The sequence below is a fragment of the Tympanuchus pallidicinctus genome, unplaced genomic scaffold (assembly GCF_026119805.1).
Source record: "Tympanuchus pallidicinctus isolate F22 unplaced genomic scaffold, pur_lepc_1.0 scaffold1, whole genome shotgun sequence".
NCBI classification, from domain to species: Eukaryota; Metazoa; Chordata; class Aves; order Galliformes; family Phasianidae; genus Tympanuchus; species Tympanuchus pallidicinctus.
Window position 1 is genome coordinate 2,180,963 of NW_026294618.1, and position 21,940 is coordinate 2,202,902.

General features: G+C 40.3%; 1 protein-coding gene across 1 annotated transcript; it reads right to left on the bottom strand.

Annotated features, from left to right (window-relative positions):
• Nucleotides 1-278: 278 nt before the first annotated feature.
• RHAG (Rh associated glycoprotein) lies at nt 279-12,987 on the bottom strand. Its single transcript, XM_052692987.1, has 10 exons — nt 12,777-12,987; nt 8,015-8,201; nt 6,956-7,106; nt 6,657-6,804; nt 5,953-6,116; nt 5,288-5,425; nt 4,856-4,977; nt 3,836-3,921; nt 2,915-2,988; nt 279-1,010 (listed from the first exon to the last, which is right to left on the bottom strand). Exons 1-10 carry the CDS (start codon nt 12,880-12,882, stop codon nt 933-935), a joined length of 1,254 nt encoding a protein of 417 aa, XP_052548947.1. The 5' UTR covers nt 12,883-12,987; the 3' UTR covers nt 279-932.
• Between the last annotated feature and the right edge of the window lie 8,953 nt (nt 12,988-21,940).

Here is a 21,940-nt window from a genome sequence, read left to right on the forward strand (position 1 = left end):
TCCTTGTTATTACCTCACTGCATCAAAATATATATTTAATAACATTATAAACCATCTTACACAGTTTCCTAGGCTGACCTAGGACTCTTCTTTATCAAAAAGAAACAAGGACTTTTTAGAAAACAACAGCTGGGTTACGTGGCATAAATTTCCATGTAGAAGGGCTCATCTCTCTGTTCTAGTTTTGAGGGAGCCTGAAGAGGTAACCCCTCACCTGTCAACAGAGGTCAGGAAACAGCAGGTGAGTGCTCAGTTTGCTACAGAAAGATTGAGAGAACTGGACAACAGAAGCACAAAGTTTATTTTTTTTTTTCCATTTGTTTCAATGAGCAAAACGTAACTCCTGAGGGGACCATTCTGGGGGATTTCTTCATAGTAAATAGTTATTCCTCATGGAGGCATTTCTTTGCAGTCAGCTCTCAGTGCAATTAACTCATGGTTTCATGTGAATAAATGAGCTCCTGAATCCTCAGATAGGAATTCAGCTGTACTTATCTTTATAGTTTTCTGAGGAAAAAATATGCAAGCAGAATAGGAATAATATCTATGCTATTTTGTATTACAGTCTCCCCCTTTGATCTGATAACTAAGCCCTTGTCAGCATGGGTTCATCAGGGGAAAGTCCTGACTTGGAAATTTCCTTCTACAATAAGTTCACCTGCTTGGTTGATGGAGGGAAAGTTGGAGACAGAATCTTTATAGATTTTAGCAATCCTCATTCCAAAAGAACGAACGTTGGGAAAATCAAATTGGTTCTCCTGAGCCTGACATAATGACAATTTATGCTAAAATCAAACTTAAAAAAAAATATTACAGAATTACAGCTACCTACAGCTCCTTCTGGAAGATATTTGTGGTTAGAAAAATTCTGGGGAGTTGGTTTTTAGCACTAGAAACAGAAAAGAGCATCATAAGGACTTATATATGTTTTCCTACATGATAGCTTCAAATCTGCTGTGCTCATCATAGTTGTTGGAATTAATTTCATGCAGCTTCTCCTCTTCTGGAACCTGTCATGGAAATCAAAGAACAGTTCATTTGATGAGATAAAGATATCAGGAGACTGAAGCATACTGAGAAGGTAATTCTGTTTGTACATATTATGTGTCTATTTATTAATTGTGAGGAGTTTACTGACACTAAAGGACCTTCAAGTGAGCAGACTAATTACTACTGCCGGTCAACACAGGCTGTGAGTTAGTTCTTCACCCTTGATTTAAACCTTTCATTCTCCTGTCGGTTTGTATCACTTTTATATGACAGGGCTATTCAGATTATTCAGACCTTGTTGAAAACCAGCACTTATTGCTTTTCCAATGTCAAATAGCTTGCAGAACTGCCATTAACAATCAATACCCCCCGGTCCATCTATCAGCAGGAGCGCTGATAGATGATGGAAATCAGCTCAGCTATCACTTCCACCAGTTCCCTCAGCTCTGTCGGGTGAATCTCATCCGGCCCCATGGACTTGTGGCAGTCCAGTTGGACTAGTAGGTCTCTGACTGTGTCCTCCTGAATGGTGGGAGGTTTTGTCTGCTCCCCAGCCAAGACTACCAGGTCAGAGACTGGAGTACCCTGAAGATAACTGGTGTGACTTTTAAAAACAGATGTAAAAAAAGCATTCAGAACCTCTGCCTTTTCCTTATCCTCAGTGGTCACATTCCTAGCCTCATCCAGTAAAGATTGGAGATTTCTTTGTGGAAGGGAGGGACGCCAATTCAGAAGGACCTCAACAGAGTTGAAAGATGGGCCTGGGTGAATCTAATGCAGTTGAACACAGCAAAGTGAAAGGTTTTCCACTTGGGCCAGAGGAATCCCAGGCATTTATACGGACTGGAAGGAGTGGTCCTTGAGAGCAGCCCTGCAGTACAAGGATTTGGGGGTCCTGATGGATGAAAAACTGAACATGAGCCAGCAGTGTGCTCTTGAAGCTCAAAAAGCAAATGGTATCCTAGGCTCCACCAAAAGAGGAGTAGCCAGCAGGGACAGGGAGGTGATTGTCCTTCTCTACTCTGCTCATGTGAGGCCCCATCTGCAATACTGTGTCCAGGTCTGGAGCCCACAAAACAAGAAAAACAGAGCTGTTGGAGAGGGTCCAGTGGAGGGTACAAAGATGATCATGAGACTGGAGCACCTCCACTAAAAGACAGGCTGAGGGAGCTGGCTTGTTCAGCCTGGAGAAAAAAAGGCTGCGAGGTGACCTCATTGCAGCCTGCAGTACCTAAAGAGAGCCTACAAACAGGAGGGGAATCAACTCTTCGAAAGGCAGATAACTGCAGGACAAGGGGAAATGGTTTGAAGTTGAGGAAGGGAAGACTGAGGTTGGATGTCAGGGGGAGGTTCTGTGCTGTGAGAGTGGTGAGGTGCTGGAACTGCTGCCCAGAGAGGCTGTGATGCCCCGTCCATCCCTGGAGGTGTTCAAGGCCAGGTTGGATGGGGCCCTGGGCAGCCTGGGCTGCTGTGAAATGGGGAGGTTGGTGGCCCTGCCTGTGGCAGGCAGTTGGAGCTTCATGAGATCCCTTCCAATCCAGGCCATTCTATGATTCTGTGATTCTGTGAGATTCTTCTTGGTCCTCCTCTTACTATTGATATATTTGTAAAAGAGTTTCTGGTTCCTTTTGACTCCAGCGACCAGGTTGAGTTCAAGTTGGGCTTTTGCCTTTCCAATTTTCTCTCTGCAGATGTAAAGAACTCCACTGAGGCCTCAATTTCTTGGCTTTATTTCTGCTTTTCATTCAAAGCATGACTAGTTGGCTGGTCAAAAATAAATCCAGTAGTTTGCCTTGATAAATTCACAGCCTAAGGCTGGGCAACGTGTTTGGAAGTTGACTGATGTCCAAACCTCCATGTGTTGTATCTCTTCTAACATGATGAAAATATAGTTCCTTTGTTTTAACAGTGGTTTGTATCTTACCTCCCAATAAGCGGAGTCATCAAAGCAGTTCTGGTCAGATACTTGTCCCCAGATGGGCAGCTTTAGAATAGCACCTGCAGATAAAAAGACCTCAGAAGTTGAAAAAAACTATATCCAAAAATACATTCTTCAGATATGTCCTGGAATAGAATTACAGAATGATAGAATTGCCAAGGTTGGAAAAGATCTCTAAGGTCATCCAGTCCAATCATCCACCTATCACCAACATTTCCTCACTAAATCATGTCCTTTAGTACAACTCTGGGACTAAGGAAGGCACCACTATCAAGCTTTTGGGAGGAAATATGTTATAGTGATTTAGTTAACAATATTAAATTAAAAGAAATCACTAAAATATCTCAGCCCGCTCTTCTCCATATACAAAGCAGAAAAGATGGGAAATATGGTTGAGATCCCAATGGATATGGGCCAGACACAGCTCTCCTGTAAATCCTGTGTTCTATCTACCAGTTCACTACGGATGTCTCAGACACCCTACTCTAGAATGAGACATCTATATAGGAGTAACAGAATGACATGAAAACATGGGACACCTAATGGGTCGTGAGTTAATCTCAAACTAGTTTCTGTTCAGCATTTTAAGTTTCTGAATCGAAAGCAGAACTTCCACTGGAGCAACAACAGTGCTTTTTGTATACAAACCAGTATCTTTGAAGGTAAGATTCAGTAAGATATCTATCTGCTGTTTGAAGACTGGTTGAGAAACTGCTTTTCCCATATTCATGATTCTGCTAGTGTGCTATCATGATTTACTCTTTTCTGTCTTTCCATTTCCTAGTTTTCTGGTGAAATTATTGATAGATTGATTGAAATTCTCCACGAGCACATCTCTAACATCCTATATATTTCAACTGCTGTGTGCAATTATGAACTGTGTACGTGAACTGTATGTGAACTGACCTGTCAATGCTCCACCAAGCAGTGCAATTCCAATTGTACTGCCCAAGGCAGCAGCCTGTTTGCCTGCTGTAAGTTGGACACCTCCCCTGAAACAGACAGAAAAACAAGTCAACACTGAAAACTATGAAAGTACAGAGTGAGGTTTGGTTTCACAACTTTATGTTTGCTCTCTGCTGGACAGAACGACTTGCTGGAAAATAACCTTTCATTGCCATGGCCACTGCAGAAAACCATATGGAACAGCCTGTATTTTGGTTTTGTTTTGGATTATAGTTTAACACAAGTTCTTTGAAAAGGTTACTGACATGTTCTCAATCTTGATAAAATGTTTCCCTTTATCAAAAAGACTACCATTCCATCTTCTTGTGATCTTCTTAAGAGAATGGAAATGGCCCATTTTGTTGATTGGCGTTTTTCTTGTAAGTATTTCTGTTGCCTGAGGTTTGATTGCAGAAGCAGGAGAATGACTTTTCTACTTCTGAAGGGTGATTTATTTACTTTTTGACAACTGTGTAAATTTTTATCTGATTTTTGAATGTGGAACAAGCTTTGCATATAAACCATGTTAATGACAGGATACCAAGAACAGTCCCATTTAAATCAGAATCATAGAATCATAGAATTCCTCAGGTTGGAAAAGACCTTAAAGATCATCAAGTCCAACCACAACCCAACCATCCCACCCTAACTAACAACCCTCTGCTAAATCACGTCCTTGAGCACCACATCCAAACAGTTTTTAAACACATCCAGGGGTAGTGACTCAACCATCTCCCCGGGCAGCCTATTCCAGTGTTTCAGAACACTGATCTGAAATCTAATCAAAGGTGAATTTCAAAGAATCACAGAACTGTAGGGGTTGGAAGGGACTTCTGGGAGTTATCTAGTTCAACCCCTGTGAAAGCAGTTCCCTACAGTAGGTTTTCTGAAAATAAATCATAATTAGATCCAAGGAGAGTGAAAAATTAAAATAGATCTTCAGTAAAGGAAACTTCTTTCTCTTTTCTGAATATTACTTACTTAGTTTCACGTTGTACTGCAGTTACTATGATGCCAGCAATGCCTCCCAGTATTCCGGGTAAGCCGTGTAAATTATGGACTCCACATGTGTCTTGAATTTTCAGCTTGGATGCCAAAACAGGCTGAAATGAGAGGAAATGTAGTTCAAAATCAAGTGAGTACCTCTAATGCCACAGGTGTCCAAGTTCCCATCATAAATATAGCACTACAGAACACAGAATGTCAGTGATGTTCCCAATGTTTTCAGCCTCTGAAGTTATCTCATAAGAATATATTTTAATCACATGCATTTCAAAATAATAATTTGAAAATAATAGAGAATTTATTCTTTGCAGTTTATCAGCCAGTTTCTTTCTATTAAAGAAAGCAAGCTCCACTGAAGTTGGTGAAGCAGTATGTGAGTGAGAGCAGAGGCAGGTCCTGGATACTTACAGTCAGGAAGTGGAACCCCAGGACAGAGATGATCCCAGCAATGCTCCCAATGCACAAGGCGACAAAAGGGTGTATTGTCAGGTCAGCACAGGTACCCACTGCTACTCCTCCTGCCAGGGTGGCATTTTGAATGAGAACCTGCACAGTGTGCAACCACGAAGCTGTTAGACATGGAACTGAGGTTTGTTTTGGGGCTGAATGACTTGTAAGGGATTTTTACAATGAAAAACAATTGGGAATTTAAAACAGTTCCCTGTTATGAGTTGAGGGTGCTGGTTCAAAGCAGTTCTAAGCCAGTCGACCTCTTTTGAGTATTGCAAAAGAAAAACTCAGGCAAGATCATCTTCTGAATAAGACCCAAATGTCCTTCTAAATGAACCAATGTCAGCAGGTTCCGCAGGTGAGAGAGTGGAACCATCCTGATAGTACCTAAGAGCATTCTTCTCTTCAGATGCAGTGATCCCATTGGGGAACCAAATCACATGCATAAAGCAGAGTGGGTTGACTCAGAGTGCAATATGACACTGCAGCTTTCTGAAGCATGACAACCCTGGTTGTGTCTGCAGTGCAGGGGCTTCAGCTAGCTCATGGACACTGGGAACCAATCTATCACCTGTATTATAGGGGATTTCTTGATTTAGCAGAGGTAGTGGTAGGACTCTTACCATACTGAATTTGCCTCTTTGATCCAGCAGGCTGGAGAGGGCAAATGTTGTAACAGCACATGCTGCCAGGGCGTAGTAAGTGTTGATAATTATTTTAATCTTGTCACCTAAATCTGCAATTGCAGAGTTAAAACTGGGCCAAAAAAGCCAAAGGAACAGGGTACCTGGATGGGCAAAAGTCAAAACAAAATGAAAACAATTTGGTCAGAAGAGGTGTTTCACTGTGAAAGATCCAATACAACAGCACTAAGTACAAGAAATGAGGAAGATGGTCAAGGAAAACGTAAAATAACTGAAAATGCTGGAAGAAATAGCAGTCAATGCAGAAGCTTTTGACTCTGAAAGTTGGGATTTTGATGCGTTCTGACAAATCTTACTTTAACATATTGCAACCCCTCACTGTGCCCCACACAGTTAGAGCTCACTATCACTGTGAAAATACCAGAGCAGGATGCATTAGTGAGGGAGTTCGCATGTAAATCTTTGGTCATTTATTGATGGAGCAGATAGCTTTCAATTATAAATTGACCTATGAATAGATCTGGTGGGCAGATGGATGAAAACCCAATTCAATACCCGTATGGTTTCTAGCATTCAGTGGTGGGGAAGTATAATAATAGGTGATCATAAAAACGTATGAATGAAAGAGGGGTAGAAGACTCTTCATCTCCCAGTATTACTTTTGCTGTGCTACTTTTACTTACCAATCATGGCAAATATGTCTGAGTGATAGGTAGATTCCTCATTTTCATGCTTGTTTTTCAAGCCAGGACGATACAAAATGAGCGTTACAGCCAAACCAAAATAAGCTCCAAAGGCATGGATGGTCATTGAGGCTCCAATATCTGTAGCCTGTATCAGGGACCCGAAATAGTAGCACAAGATTTACACAACAAAGAAATGAGGATTTGATTTCCTGCATGACTGGAAACATTACACAGTGAAAACGTGTTACAACAGGAAATTGTGAGAACAGGAAACAATTATTTGTAAATAGTTGTACCTTAAATATTTCCGTAACTAGATATTCATTGACTGCAAAGACTGTGATCTCCAGAAACGTCAGGAGAAGCATCTGAACAGGGTTGGTTTTCCCCAGGACTGCTCCAAATGAAATCAAAGCAGTTGCTGTGCTGAAGTCTGCATTTATCATGCTGAAGATGAGAAAACAAATGCAAGCAAACCAACGAGAAATGAGAGAGAAAATCAGCTTAATGGGAGCTGAAATAAAGATGTATTCAAACTTGTTATGTCATTAAATGACAGAGCAGTAAATCTTCAAACAAAGTCACAAAGAATCTTCTTTTGTGGATAAAAATTACATCAGAATTTCCTAGTTGGGTTGTGTGGGCATCTTATAGAAGGCTGAGGAGAAAATGTGGGGAAATTGCCTCCTACTCAGCTGTCTGAGATCACAGTCAAAATTTGGAAGAGGTGTGTGTTGAAGATGTCTATCCCTAACCATTTGGGATGAGGTTTCTTTCAAAATCTTCTGCAAGTTTTCTTAGATAGCAGAACTGCATACATGGAAACACTCTGAGACCCTGCTAGAAGCAAGATGGATCAATGGAGGAGAGATTAAAAGCACCTAGAAGCATTACTTGTGAAGTCCCTTCTTCTGAGGTTGGGCTCCAAACCCTGTGTTTGCGCCAATTATTCCTTCCTAAGCAGGAGAAAACCTCATGTGTGGATTGACAGATTGCTCAAGCCTTTTCCTTTGTGACCCCGTGTGCCATGGAAGAACAGATCCCTCTGCGCCTGCTGGGTGCAGGAGGGAGCCACACTACTGCTGAGAATTCTCCTGTTTGCACAGCTCCACAGATTCCATTCAGTCTCTCTAAACATGGCTTATGTTCCACATGTAACTTGTCAGCTCAGAGTTCATCCTGCACTCCCTTGACCCAGTGCAGCAGGTGCTGCTATTTGGGTGAAAGTTAAAAAGATTGATAGCAGTGTTCCATCAGAAATTCGTGAGTTTGGAAAACTAATCTTACAGATTTTGTATCTTTATTCTGATATTTTAAGGGATAGAAGTTTCATTTCTGGAAAATTTCATACGTACCTTTCGATGGTAACATGAATTTTCCCTCTTTCACCCCTGTGCAAAAATCCTTGCATTAGAGTGCCCCACTGAAGACCAAAGGCAGCAATGAGCATGTTGATACCAACACTGGTGAATCCATATTTCTTCAGAAAGGTCATCAGGAAACCAAATCCAATAAATATCATCACATGGACGTCCTTAAAGTCTGAAAGAAGATGTCTGACAGTGACTTGAGAGAAGAATATATAGGGATAAAGGAAGATTTAGCTGAAACTGAAAGGATTTTACACTTATGTTATCAGTGTGTTCCATCCTTTCTGACCTGCCTTTTAGCTGAGTTTTTGGAAAAAAAAATTGGTTGTTTTTATAATTTATCATTATGCAAGGAACACTAGATCTCTATGTGAACAACATTAATATGCTTTCATCTGGACCTGAAGCCACATGGAACTTCACAGTTTCATGTCCTTGCAGAAAATTTTTCTTTCCTTTGAAATAAAGGTTGTTGCATCCATCACATCTTGGCCAACTTCAAAAATGTACAAGAGGTTGTTTTGAGAGTCTACTAGTTGGCACTGGGCAAAAGTATGCTTGTGATTCTTAACAAAGTGTTGTAGAACAGATTGAGTTCTTCAACTGCCTACTTTGAATTTAACAGTTTATATATGGCCCTAAATGTCTTAATGTTGCTAAGTAGCATAAACTTAGCCCTACTTCAAATATGATTTTTCTTTCAAACAGCATAGAATCATAGAATCATAGAATCACAAGGTTGGAAGCGACCTACAAGATCATCTAGTCTAACCGTCTCCTCATCACCATTGCCACCACTAGCACTAAACCATATTGTTGTTGATCCATCTAAGCAATATTGTTGTTGATCCATCTAGTCCTTCTTTGAACTTAGTTTTAATATAAACTAAATTTATCACCATAGAATCATAGAATCATAGGATGGCCTGGGTTGAAAAAGACCACAATGCTCATCCAGCTCCAACCCTTGCTGTGTGCAGGTCACCAACCAGCAGCCCAGGCTGCCCAGAGCCACATCCAGCCTGGTCTTGAATGCCTGCAGGGATGGGGCATCCACAGCCTCCTTGGGCAACCTGTGCCAGTGCTTCACCACAACATGGATATTTTATATTTCAAAAAAGGTTAGTCTGAAGAATTTTATGCAATTTAATGAACACTACATCCACAAGATTTGAACCCAGTAATTGTTTTCTCTCTTTTTTTTTTTTTTTTTTTGTTAGTATGAAGCCCAGCAGAGAAAAGCTCATTCTGTCCACTTCTATTTTGCTGATTCTTACATGTAAACACACAGGGACTTGAGACATTGACCCGATTATTACAATATTTGATTGAAGTTACATTCCACATTTAGGTGCTTTTGACATTCCTATTGTTTTGCTATATGTGTTTCTGTGTTTAGCCAAAAGAGGGCCCAGAAGTACAATAAGCTCCTGGAGAGTCTTAATAAACCCTGTTATATTTGTATTTCAGTCCTGAAATGGAAGCACGCCAGTAGTAACATTCTTTACAGTTGTCTACACACATCTAACATTACTGTAGAAATGTGGTGGTTCTCAAACACCCCCAACCCTTCAGCTTCTTTTTTAGGCCAAACATTTTCAAATTTATTTCCTGACTTCAATAATTTGAAATTATTTTTGAGGCTCCTGCAGTCCTTTGGGAACTCCCCATTTTCCTCCTTGTTACTGTTCCCAGAACTACTTTTCAAGCTCTTGTGTTGTACCTAACGCTCATTTTAAGAGATATGGAAACAGCTCTTCTGTTTGGGTTTCCACACTTTTGATACTCTTGAATATCTTGTACTGCAGTGTTCAGTGAAAGTTAATAGCTGCCTTCGAGCTCAAATGATTTTGTTGCTTCAAAGTGCCTTGCAATGAATGGAAAAACTATGGTAAGGGCAATACAAACAATGCTAATAAAATCTTTCTAATTTTACCAGCAGCAATTTTTTTAGTTTCCTTTTGAGTGCAGGGATGCAAACACAGCTTAACTTGCCTGTATCCTTGTGCCAGAGAAAATTGGTAGGGAACGTTTAGGAAAAGAACCTTATTAAAGTAAATCTTCTGAGTGGTGCTTCTCTGTATGAACCTCTGTAAAACTTTTTTCTTCTGTTTTTGAAATGATTTTCTATGAGGAACCATTAGGGTCTGTGGGATAGGATGAGGGGAAATGGCTTCAAATTTAAAGAGAGTAGATTTGGATTGGATATAAAGAAGAAGTCTTTCAGTGAAAGTGGTGAAGAATTGGCACAGGGTGCTTAGAGATGTGGTATTCATCTTATGCAGGATTCATGTATTTAGCATCTCACTCAATCTTACCTACTGTAGGAGATGTCTAAGTAACCTGACATTACACATGAGCAAAAGAACAGGTTTCAAAGACACCTTGATGGAGGAACTTAATTTTTGCTCTACCCTTCTATGGGGTTTCTTTGTGCTCAGCTCTCACTTGAAGTGTACTATAAGGAATCTTATCCCAGTCCCAAATATGACCTGTAATCGATTTCACAAGCTGAGTGAAGACTTGCAACTGATCTAGCTCATTCCTTGTGCTCAAGCTACCTTTTGCACCTTCTGCTAAAGAACAGTAGGTCTAGAATGATTTGAAATGATGAAGAAAGCAAAGGACTTTGAAATAATCTGTTTCAGTAACTAGTTGTGTTTAACAGAGTGTGGTTCTTACATTCTGTGAGGCAGGAAGAGAAAAATACTCCAGCAGATCCTGAACAAAGAAACTGCCTGTGATTCTGCCTAGGCTGCCAAAGACCAACATACTAATTTCCCTACAAGGTCAATGCATGACCGTGAGTCTTAATGCAAATACACTTAAACAGCTGTGTGTATACTTAAACTGCAGCTTTGTTCTGCTGAAAGCAGTTACCTTACAAACTTGAAGGGAAGGGATCCAGAATATTTTTAGCAAGATGAATCATGGGTCTATGGCAATACATTAAATAATGCCAGCACTGAAGAAATTCCATAGGAGTACCTGTGGAATCATCTCAAACCCATGTCTTCCCATTTTAGTGGCATAAAACCTAAAGTTGACCATCCAAGTCTGCCTGTAATAACTTCCTCCAAAAACAGAATGAAAAGCTTTGTTTGGAGAAAAATTTCAGCTAAGTTCCCCTTATCTTAGTGCAAAAATGCAATTGTCATCAATGATTATTTTCACCATTCTAATAAATGAGTCCAAAACCACCAAAAATCTTGGATTTATGGTGCTGAGATATTTAAGGCATGCAGTCAGGACCTGCCTTGCAGTTTTGAGAGTGCAAGATGTAACTGGAAGATGTAACTAAACCTGTGAGCTACAGGTGAAGTTACCAACTCAGGGCTCCTTGGGATAACATGGAAGGAAGTTTGAAGCTATCAGTATGGGAATTCAGGGAAATTTTTGGCTCAGGATATGTCCCAAATCACCTACACAACTCTGCCATTAACTGCCTGTCAGGTGCTTCTGCAAACTGCTGGTATGCACTTTGCAGATAGGGATGTTTGAGAAGAAGAGGGTCTACGAGTGAAAATACAGGTGTTAGGACATTCTTCTTCTTTCCTTCCAGTTGTTTACCAAGGATTAGATTTACATACTGCCAGGTCAGCATCATAAAGTCCAACATCAAGTCGGTGGTGTTCTCTTCGTTTACGTCTGTGCTAGTAAACTGAACAGCCCAGAGCTGTCCTCTGGCCTAAGGGCACGTGGCATGGCTTGACTTGTATCTGTACGTGCTCTTCCCTCCCAGAGCACCTTTCCCACCTGTGTTGCCTATCACAAACAACCTCTGTTTTTTGCTATGCCTAGGAGGAGGTCAAAGTGCTGCTCTACCTGAGCCAGAATCTTGCTAGCGGTTCTGTAGTGTAAACAACTTGGTACAGCGCACAGATTACAGCACAGTCATACACTGCCTGTGCAGGAAGGCAGACAGAGGGGAAACAAGCCAAACTTTCTGTCCTGATTAAAGAATGAAAGATGTTAGGCAATCCCTAATTTAATAGCTTGCATTTTAGATAGCACAGATATCTCCCTTCGGAACACCTGAAGTTCCGTAACAGTTATCACAGAAGTGTAAATGGCCACTTAAGGCTGTTTAACTGCTACAATAAGCACAAGGATCTTAGACACCTTTCTTCATTTTACTTGGCAAGAGGAACACCAAGAAAGTATAGGACAAGTTAGTACCAGTAGGTATGACATTCAGGAGAAGGCAATTTTCTGTTTTCTTGTAGGGACAATGGACCTTAATCTGAATCTGAAGGATACATGACCTAGAAAACATCCTTCTGGCTTACTAAATTTTACCAGGACTCCCCAGACACTGTTGTTAAGTCATTTGCTGTTGTTGTGTTGTTTTGGAGGCCAGCCAGAGAAGAGGTAGGTGAAGAGGCATCTTAGGAAATAGCTGTATTATTACTGCTGCAGTACAATTGTGTAACTACCATATAGTTACACAGCAATATAACATTACATATGTATATAGCAGCATGTTACAGTACAGTTGTCTGAGATGCTAAATTGCTGTGCAGTCGTAGCTGTAGCCTGGCTCACGGTGGGCCAGGGATCATTTCCAGCATGTGCACAACCTGAATTCGTCTTTGAAGTCTACTGATTTCACCCTTCAGAAGATTCCTTGCCCCACGGTCTGTTTTTCTTTTCAAGCTACGTTAGTTGATCCCCTAAGTTATTCAGAAGTGTTGGTTAGGATTAGTTGAAAGCAATTCTAACTTCTGTGAATCTCGGCAGTACTTACACGGATACGAATAGCTGTCCCCATCGCCATACTCCACAAATAGCCCAAACAAAACGATGAAGAGCGCTTCCAGAAGAAGAGCGATGATGGAGAACTTGAACCTCATGTTGGTGTCAAGGGCTGAAGGCACTGCGGGAGAGCTGGAGGCTGCAAGGACCTGATAAAGGACGCTTGCCTTCAACTGAGCTGCCTAGTTCTGTGGGTCTGGGTGATACAGCCAAAAAAAAAGAGACAGGCAAACCAACCGTCACACCCACTATGGGAAGGAAACGGTACGGGCCAATATTGCCACCTCTATTTCCCAGGCTACTTCTGTGTATGAAATACTGGTTTAAATATTTCTCAGTTTGCAATGCAAAACAACTCCTTTAGCTACAGATACGTTCTGTGTATTCTTACTTTTAACTAAGAAAGTAGCCAAGAAGGAAATCTCATGTAGTCTGATTTGTTGCATGTGTTGCAAAACAGAGCTACAGTCAGCTGTGTTTCCTGCAGTCCATCTACTTCTCCAGGCTGTAGCTTTCATCTGAACAGTTCAAACTTTTCTCTTCTTATGGGAAACATGAATGATCTCCTACTTCTTGGTAACAGGATAAGTTGGGAAAAGAGAACTGTGTTTCTATTTCGTGGTGAATGAAGTGTACTTGGTGAGGACACGAGTTCTCATTGTGATCTGCTGCTCTAAAATAAAACAATTCTGTTTCTCCAAAAGAAAGGCAAAAAGAATCTTCCTAGCTGTCAAAACATCAAGCTGTGTTTTTTCAACTTAAATTATTGCTTTTTGAATTTCCTTTGGCACAGACAAGTAGAAATAATTCAGACGCCAGATTTCTTAAATGGTTTTAAAAAGCTCAGCTTATCAACTTTCTCATGAATAAAAGAGCTAATTCAATTTCATTAAGATTATGAGAGTGTGGTCACTTATCCTTGAGATTCACATTGATTGTCAAACTTTGTACTGAACCTTAAATGTTTTCTGTTTGGGGAGAAAATGTTTTACTCATGTGATGCTGACTACTGGCTCTGATCATTCCATATTTAGGCCAAAATTGCACGGTAGGAGACTTTATTTCAGGAAAACATCTCCCAGAATAGAGGTTAAGTTACATTCTTTGCAGCATGCAGCTCAACAAACCGAGTGACTGACCCCAGTTAGGCTTTAGGAATGGTGCCCTGCTCATTCTACTACCTGGACTACATTTTCTGGACAGAGCCGTGGTAATCTTAATATAAAATTCCAGGCACTGTTCAGCTCTCTAAGTAAAAAGGCCACTGTTTGGACAAAATTTAAGATTATCTCAGGCCTTTCTTCTCTAAGATGAGCCTGCAGCTTTGGGAATAAAGAAGAATGTAGCACTCTGTCATGGAATCAAACTTCTTTGTGGCAAAGCTGCAGTGAGCGTATGCACATTTTTCCTTCGTAGTGACTGTATATCATTTGAACAGCTCAAAGAAAGGAAGCAGAGCTTTGTTAAAGAGATACTGATCGTTCTTGCTGTGCCACAGGATCAGACAGCCAGCACTGCATGACTGTAAGGAGCTCTGAGCCCCTTCATTTGCACAGGAAGTAATTAAACAAGAACAAAATCACGAATAATGTGTGTTTTTGTTTGTTTTTGTTTTTAAACCACGGTTCAACCATGAATATCTCTTATTTTTCAATTGCATTGTGTGCTTCCAAGTGAATATATATGTGTGCAATCCTTATGTTAAGTTCTTTCAGGGATGCAGAGACTCCTAGTTGAAATATTGTTTGGAAAAGTACCTTTCAATAGGTATTAAACATTTTATGTGGATCAAATTCATTTAAGCAGGATTTTCTGAGATTTTTGCTCTATATCTACAATTTAATGTAGGTACATAAACACACAGGCTATAAATACTGTAAAACTATTAATGCATGCCAAAGTTAATCAAGTTTCACTGCCTTAGTGGTTAATAGGAAATTATGTGCATCTTAAGAAAATGGTAAACCTCATCACTTTTTATCAGCTCTTAGGAAATGATGCATAATGCTTTATAGGTATACATTTCTCTTCACTGTTTACAATGAGAGACTGTATCAAGTAGTTCAGGTTTAGGCATCAAACTCCTAGAAAGTTGACTCAGGATAGATAAGCCTGGGCTTTTCAGGTAAGAATTATAATGACTTGAAAAATATATTCTTGTTTGCTCAATTGTAGTCCATTGCAACCTGTGCAGTGGATGGAGCAGGGATCTGTTATTTGAGAGTGCAAACAAAAGCTGTGCTCTAGCACACGTGTGTCAGAAAACTGATGTAGCAGAGTACCTGGAATATAAAATATTTACAAATTTATTTTGCAAACTTCATGTTGACATCTTCATAGAATGTATACAGCTTTCCCCATGACCTTCTTCTTTTGCTTTTGACTATGTGTGAGAAGAAAGGGAAATTCAATGGCTTTCCCAGTGAGGTGAGCTGATGTCCAGCCAACACATATATATGGTACCCACAAGTCAATTACATACATTTAGGGACATGAAGATAGAGCATTCCAATAGTCACATACTCCAATATCTGTGTTTCATTGATTGTGTTCAGTAAATGGATCCTGATCTTGCAGCCTTACATCAAAGTGGAAACTCTGTCTGTAGGAGGAAGTAGTGCTGATGACAGTGCTGAAGGCTGTCTCTGTCATTCCCATCTTTGTCTTTGGTTGCCTTGTTTCTGATATAAACTTGACGGTTGATGGGAAGCAGCCACCTACAAAACCTCATTTCAATGTCCAGAACTCATTACATAACCATCTCACTGCTGCAGAGTGTAATCAAATTGTACATGTCCTGGAGCAGATAGTCTTCAGCATCTAAAAAATTCCCTTGTATCCCCCTATTAGCTTCAGCTCAATCATGACTACTTAAATAGAATGGAAGAATTGAGGGTGCTCCATGATGAGCATTATGGCACATTTGGATCTGTCAACTAACTGGTGTGTGTGTTGTACCATGTATTCTTAAAATAGATTTTGGGTTTCACATCCTACTTTTATGCCCTATGTAATGATATGGTATTGGTAAGATATCACAGCCTTTATATAAATATGTGAAAAGACTTTGTCTTCCAAACAATTCAAAACAAGAGATAAGGGAGTAGTCTGAGTTATATCATTACGTAAAGAATGAGAAACATTCCAAAAGAATACCCTCAGACATCATCAACAGTGGCATTCATCTGAACAGATATAAACCATAGATTTCTGTGTCTGATCTAACCAATAGTGCTTCTCTTTCAGAAATACAGAGAATAGAAATAGGAACTTCCAAGAGAATTAATTTCACCTGAAAAGAAAATATTTCAGACAGGCTAAATAGATAATTTGGGCCCTTTTGATCATGTTTGATGGCTAATTAGGCATTACTCAGATTTGGGACATTTCCTAGAAGAGATCCAACATAGTCTGCTGAACAGCCTGGCATCATTTACAACCCTGAGTTCATTCCACTAGTCTGCTGAACAGCCTGGCATCATTTACAACCCTGAGTTCATGCCACTAGTCTGCTGAACAGCCTGGTATCATTTACAACCCTGAGTTCATTCCACTGAAGTCTGAACTACAAATATTCCTCTTCTGATTGGATGGATTTACAGACTGTGTCTTGAGAGCATGCCAGCCTTCCAAATAGTTGAATAAGGCTCTTCAAGAATATTAATGTTTATCCCACTTCTGTGGTGTCACAGTAGAGTTACTTCATTAAACATTAACTTTTGCAATGTTTTGAATCAACACGGTGGAACAGAATAGAACATCCTGAGTTGGAAGGGACCCAACTAGGATCAGAGTCCTGCTCTTGACACACGTTCCATCTCAAGCCGAAAGCTCACCTCCACAAGCGAGCTTTGTCCCCAGGCACAAATGTAGCTTCATTCATTTCAAAGGGGAAAGTGGCATCGAAGGTTTTTTTCTGATTTCTTAGATTACAACAGTATCTTTGCCTTCACTGGATCCATATCACTGTCATTGACTCCACTGTTTTAGGTTCTGCTTTTACTACAGAAGCACTGTGAAGAAGGACTAAAATAATAAGCAGAAGCTATTGGTTGAGGAGTATCCTACTGCTACAGGAAAGCTGGCCACAAGAGATATAAGTGTTCCTGCTCCCTTACTAATGGGCCTGTTTGAGTTGCTCCTGTGATAAGAAAGGGATGAATGCAGGAAGGTGGATGATTTACATGCTCTTTAAAGCTTTATTATTATTACTATTATTATTCACAAGAAGCAATGAGAAACAGAAAAAAACTTTAAGTTTGAGATACTTTGTTGATTTAGATTTAGGTTGTGGATGCCCCATCCCTGCAGGCATTCAAGGCCAGGCTGGATGTGGCTCTGGGCAGCCTGGGCTGCTGGTTGGTGACCTGCACACAGCAGGTAACTGGAACTGGATGAGCGCTGTGGGCCTTTGCAACCCAGGCCATCCTATGATTCTATGATGTTTATAAAAGGTGTTCATGAGAAATCACACGTCTAAGAGTCAGAGAGACAAGAAAGTTATGGATTCTTCTGAATTCCCTTTTATCTGACAATCACATTATGTGCAAAACAGTCTTCAGAACAGCCTCTGGCAACTCCTTCAATGTTCCTCAATCAGTTGAGGTGAAACGTAAGTGGATTTTCAGCGCTGGAGAAAAGTCGTGATCAGTTTTGAAACTACACAATTTCTGTAATGCTGATTTCCTTCATCATATTCACCCTTTCATGAAAGTAATACAAATTTTCTCTATCAATTCCTTTCTTCGCTGACAAATGTCTCAGCGAAGACAGCCTTTTCTAGACACGTGCAAGATGCTTTTCTATGTTTATGCTCAAACGTGATGCATTGCTTTAACTGTTGATAAGATCAGCTTAGGTCCATCAGTCTGTATGTGAGTGTTTTCCTGTGAGGAATAATATAACACTGCTATTGAAAGTTAATGAGCCTATAGATGTTATGAATTCAGGTAATTTAGCTTCAACAGTACATGCATTTGCCCGCTTGCCTTCATTACAATCTCTGCCTTGTGGCTGAAGAAATTTGGATTCCCAATCAGATTTTTTTTACCTGTTTTCTGTGTTTGTAAGTTTCAAGGCTTCTATTCCACCATCAGGTCTGATTTGCATTTTGACGTTTGCAGAAAACAACTCATTTCACCTTTATAAATGCTCCTTTCCATTTACATTTGGTCCTTTATAGTTACAGTTCATCTCAGTACAATGCTGTGCTACTCCTGCAAAGGTCCCATATGCCCCAATTTGCTAGAAGGAAAGGCTATATCATTAGGGTGATGGCTTACAAGCAAATTTACTTGCTTTCTGTTTCAGCAAAAGGGCCTTTCCCATCTCTGCCCCTTCATTGTGCCCTCCCACTGAGAAGGTTAAGTACTTCTTTCTCCACTAAATCTTGTACAGCACACAAATGGTAAAGCAATCTCAAGTGAACTCCGTAACGCAAAGCTCAGAGCAGTTATAGCAATGCATGCATGTTTCCAGTGCAGGTAGAACAATCTGTAGATAAAAAATTCCTACAAGAAACTCACATACTGCTTACTTTTTTCCTGTGTACAACTAACTTCTCCTTCAGCTGCCTGAATATCAGGCAAATAGACTTCTTTGTTTGCAGCTTGAATGCTGACCAAATGCAAGACATGATTTGTGACATATATAATTAATTTGTCTGTTTTTTAGTTTCCAGGAAGTAGGTACTAAATCACTGAATATCCAGAAGTAGTCCTGTGCTATTGAACTGACAAGATGAATTTATTATTTCCTTTCAATGGGCCAAGCAATATTTCAGTGAACAGCAGCAGCCTAGCTTACTACTTAAAATACAACAGCCCATCTGGGCCAAGCAGGCACTGGACGTACTCCAGTGAACTGAGAACACTTTGCATATGGGTACAGCAGAAAACAATTGCAGTGGAAAAGTCCAGTCTCTGCAGTGTTCACACACTTCAGACAAGGTTTTCATGCCACAGCTCATTAGATGCCGCAGTCTTACGGATCTTACTTACCTACTTTACAGATGCATCTGAAATAAATGCTTACCAGCACTAAGTAAATCTTACCAGGATGGATGCTGGTTTGTTAACAGATCTGCTTAGCTAGATCTGCAATGACTGTTCATCACTATGAGACTACAAGAATAAACCCAGGAGGCAGGGCTAAAAGTGAAACTGATACGGTATGGCCTGAAGTGAACTGTGGCTCCCACGGGCAATTCTCTGTGTTTTTATCTGGATGATCTCCCCTTTCCTCATACTTCCCTTCAATGCCTTCACATTTTATCGATTCCTCTCATTTTACTTTTCCATCCTCATTCTTTACCCATTTATTTTTCTTCTCTTGTCTTCTCTCCCCTTTTCTCATTTCTTTTTATGAGCTGATTTTCTTAGGAACACCCAGAACAATGGCTGCTTCCATGGCAAGATATTTATTGCGATTGCATTTTCTACCTCTTCCATCACCCAGCAGCTGCCTGTTTAGGAACACAGGGAGCTTTTAGGTCACTGAGGTGTCTTCCTGAGACTGTGGGGAGCTTATCACAATATCCCCTCCAAAAATGTTTTGATTTCTATTAAGTTAAATTGTATACCCTTCATTCAGCTGGAAGACTGCTGCATATCTTTCCAGTTTTAATACTTAGGAACAGATTTCTGCCCTAATTTTAATCATACAGTGTACATAACTATTTCTGGTGGCAAAAACACCTGGTGACTCAACCAGTGCTTGCATTTTCTATGCCTTTTTGATATTTGTAGGCAGCAATCATATTCCCTTTCAGTTTTTGCTTTTCTAATTAGGTTGGCTCCTTGATTTTCTCTGATATTTTGCAGACTGTCTGTTTTCCTGAATATTTTATCTCTTCTTACAGTCTCAATTTCAGTTTAGTCAATGGAAAATAATTAAAATTTTAATTAGGATTTCAAATCAATTTTTACCAGTATCTTGTGAGATAGAATTTGATCTTCTGTTTTCTGGAAATGCATGAAGAATCCTAAGGTAATATTTCATTACATCACTATGAGGGTTAGCAGTCATCTCACAGTTAATATATCCAAGTTTTCCACTAGAGAGTTTCTTCAAGCTGACAGCCTCCACAGTATTACAGTATCACAGAATCACAGGATGGCCTGTGTTAGAAGGGACCTCAAGGAATCCCAGTGGCAGAGGGAGGCACAGATGATCACAGAAAACTGAGTATATGTTGAGCATCTACTGACTCCTTAATGGCTTGGAGTTTCTCCTGCATTTGTCATCCTGAAATTTCTGGACTATTCTCTCTTCTCTTCATTGACCACAAAAAACCCCTCCAGATTGAGTTGGTTAGAACATCCAACAGTCCGAGGTTCTGGCCCTGGTTTATTTCCAAAGAAGACTGAAGACGTTGGCACAAGGACTCCTGCTTGCTACTCTCCAGCTCCAGTGCCTTAATTGCAAATCTATCATCAACTTACTGAGAGGAGAATGGTAAGAGATGTCTCAGCATCAATCTGTGTCTAGAGGTCTTCGTTAGGATACCTGGTCAGGTCACTCTTGTGTTTTCTATGCCAGCTACTATTCTTAAAATAGTAAGACTTATTCACAGAGAATGACAGTGAGAAGTTTGGGTGTATGTTTTATAAATAAAATGTGTTCCATCTTTTTTATCAAAACGTATAGTTCAGACCCACACATTTTATTGTCTCCAATGGGCTTTGGAAAAATCTTTTCAGGCACTACTTCTCTGAGAACATCCTGAAGATATGCACACCATCCTATGCCTGTTATTTATAGCTAAATGCAAATATGTAACGAAATTAAAGAAATATCTTAATCATGGTCTGCTTTTATTTCTCTTGGAAATGGGAATAGTTGAATAAGCAATGCACTAAACAGCACCAGTTCTGCCTGCAAACAAATCTCTCCATATAGCTGCCTGAGGAATAAAAAGGATTGAAGGACTCAGTTTCCTCCCTTGGGTAAGTAAAGTAGTAAATAAAATTCATTAACCTGTAACAATAATTCTCCAGACAGTCACCAAGCCACAGAATTGCAGGAAAAGCCATCAGATAACCACAGTCTGAACAATGGTGTCTGCTTCAGACAAAAAAGAAAAAAAAGCCCCAAAGCAGCTGGGAGGAGACTCAGATCTGAATCTGATCTGGAAAAATCTACCAGTAAAATGCATCCAGATTTACCAGACTTCCAGACATGGGGTGTTTCCCTCATTTCCTGCCATTATCTCGAATACCTAAATTTTGCCCTGAACCAAGAAGAAGAAATCTGCACCTTACCTTTCCAGAAGAACTGAGCCTGTGCACAATAGCTGCTCCCGGATAATGAGCACCTTATCAAATGAAGTTGACTTGCTCTGTCATACACATTTATCGCAATCAATTAGTAGACTCTTAACACCTATTGAGTGCATTTATGGCTACAGTCTTGTATCATCAGACTCTTGTTGCCTTACTGGTCAAAGTGGTGAAACAGATCTTGACTTAGAGCTGGTCTACCTGTAGGTAAGAAGTCTATTCACACTGCAGTGGAGAAGCTTGCCAAATCCCTCCTAGCTGGATATGTAGCTCCTAGGGGCAAAAGAGTTCATTTGATAACATAATTTTCCAAGATTGAAAAAGGATCTCTGAAGGATGCATTTTGTCCTGTTTAATAGCTTTACTGACGACCTAGATGAATAAATTGAGTGCACCCTCATGAACCATGACAGTGAGCTTGCAGATGACAGCAAGTTGGCTGGAAGTGTCAATCTGCCCAGGGGTAGGAGAGCACTATAGAGGGATCTGGACAGGCTGATTTCTGGGCTGGATGAAGTTCAACAAGACAAAGTGCTGAGTCTTGCACTTTGGCCACAGCAACCCCAGGCAGTGCTACAGGCTTGGGCAGAGTGGCTTTAAAGCTGTGTATGGAAAAAGATCTAGGGTTGGTTGGTCTGTTGATCTGTTGGTTGACACTCTGCTGAACATGAGCCCGCAGGCTGCCCAGGTGGCCAAAAAGCGTCCTGGCTTGTATCAGAAAATGGAGCCTACACAGATTCTGACATTTGGTACATTGGATTGCTCATCACTAAATGCAGGGACTAGTTAATGGGAGCAATTTCATTAATATATGCAAGACAATCTCCACATCCATTTAGCTTGACTCCTGAAAACTGCTTTTTCTGGAAGACTTCCA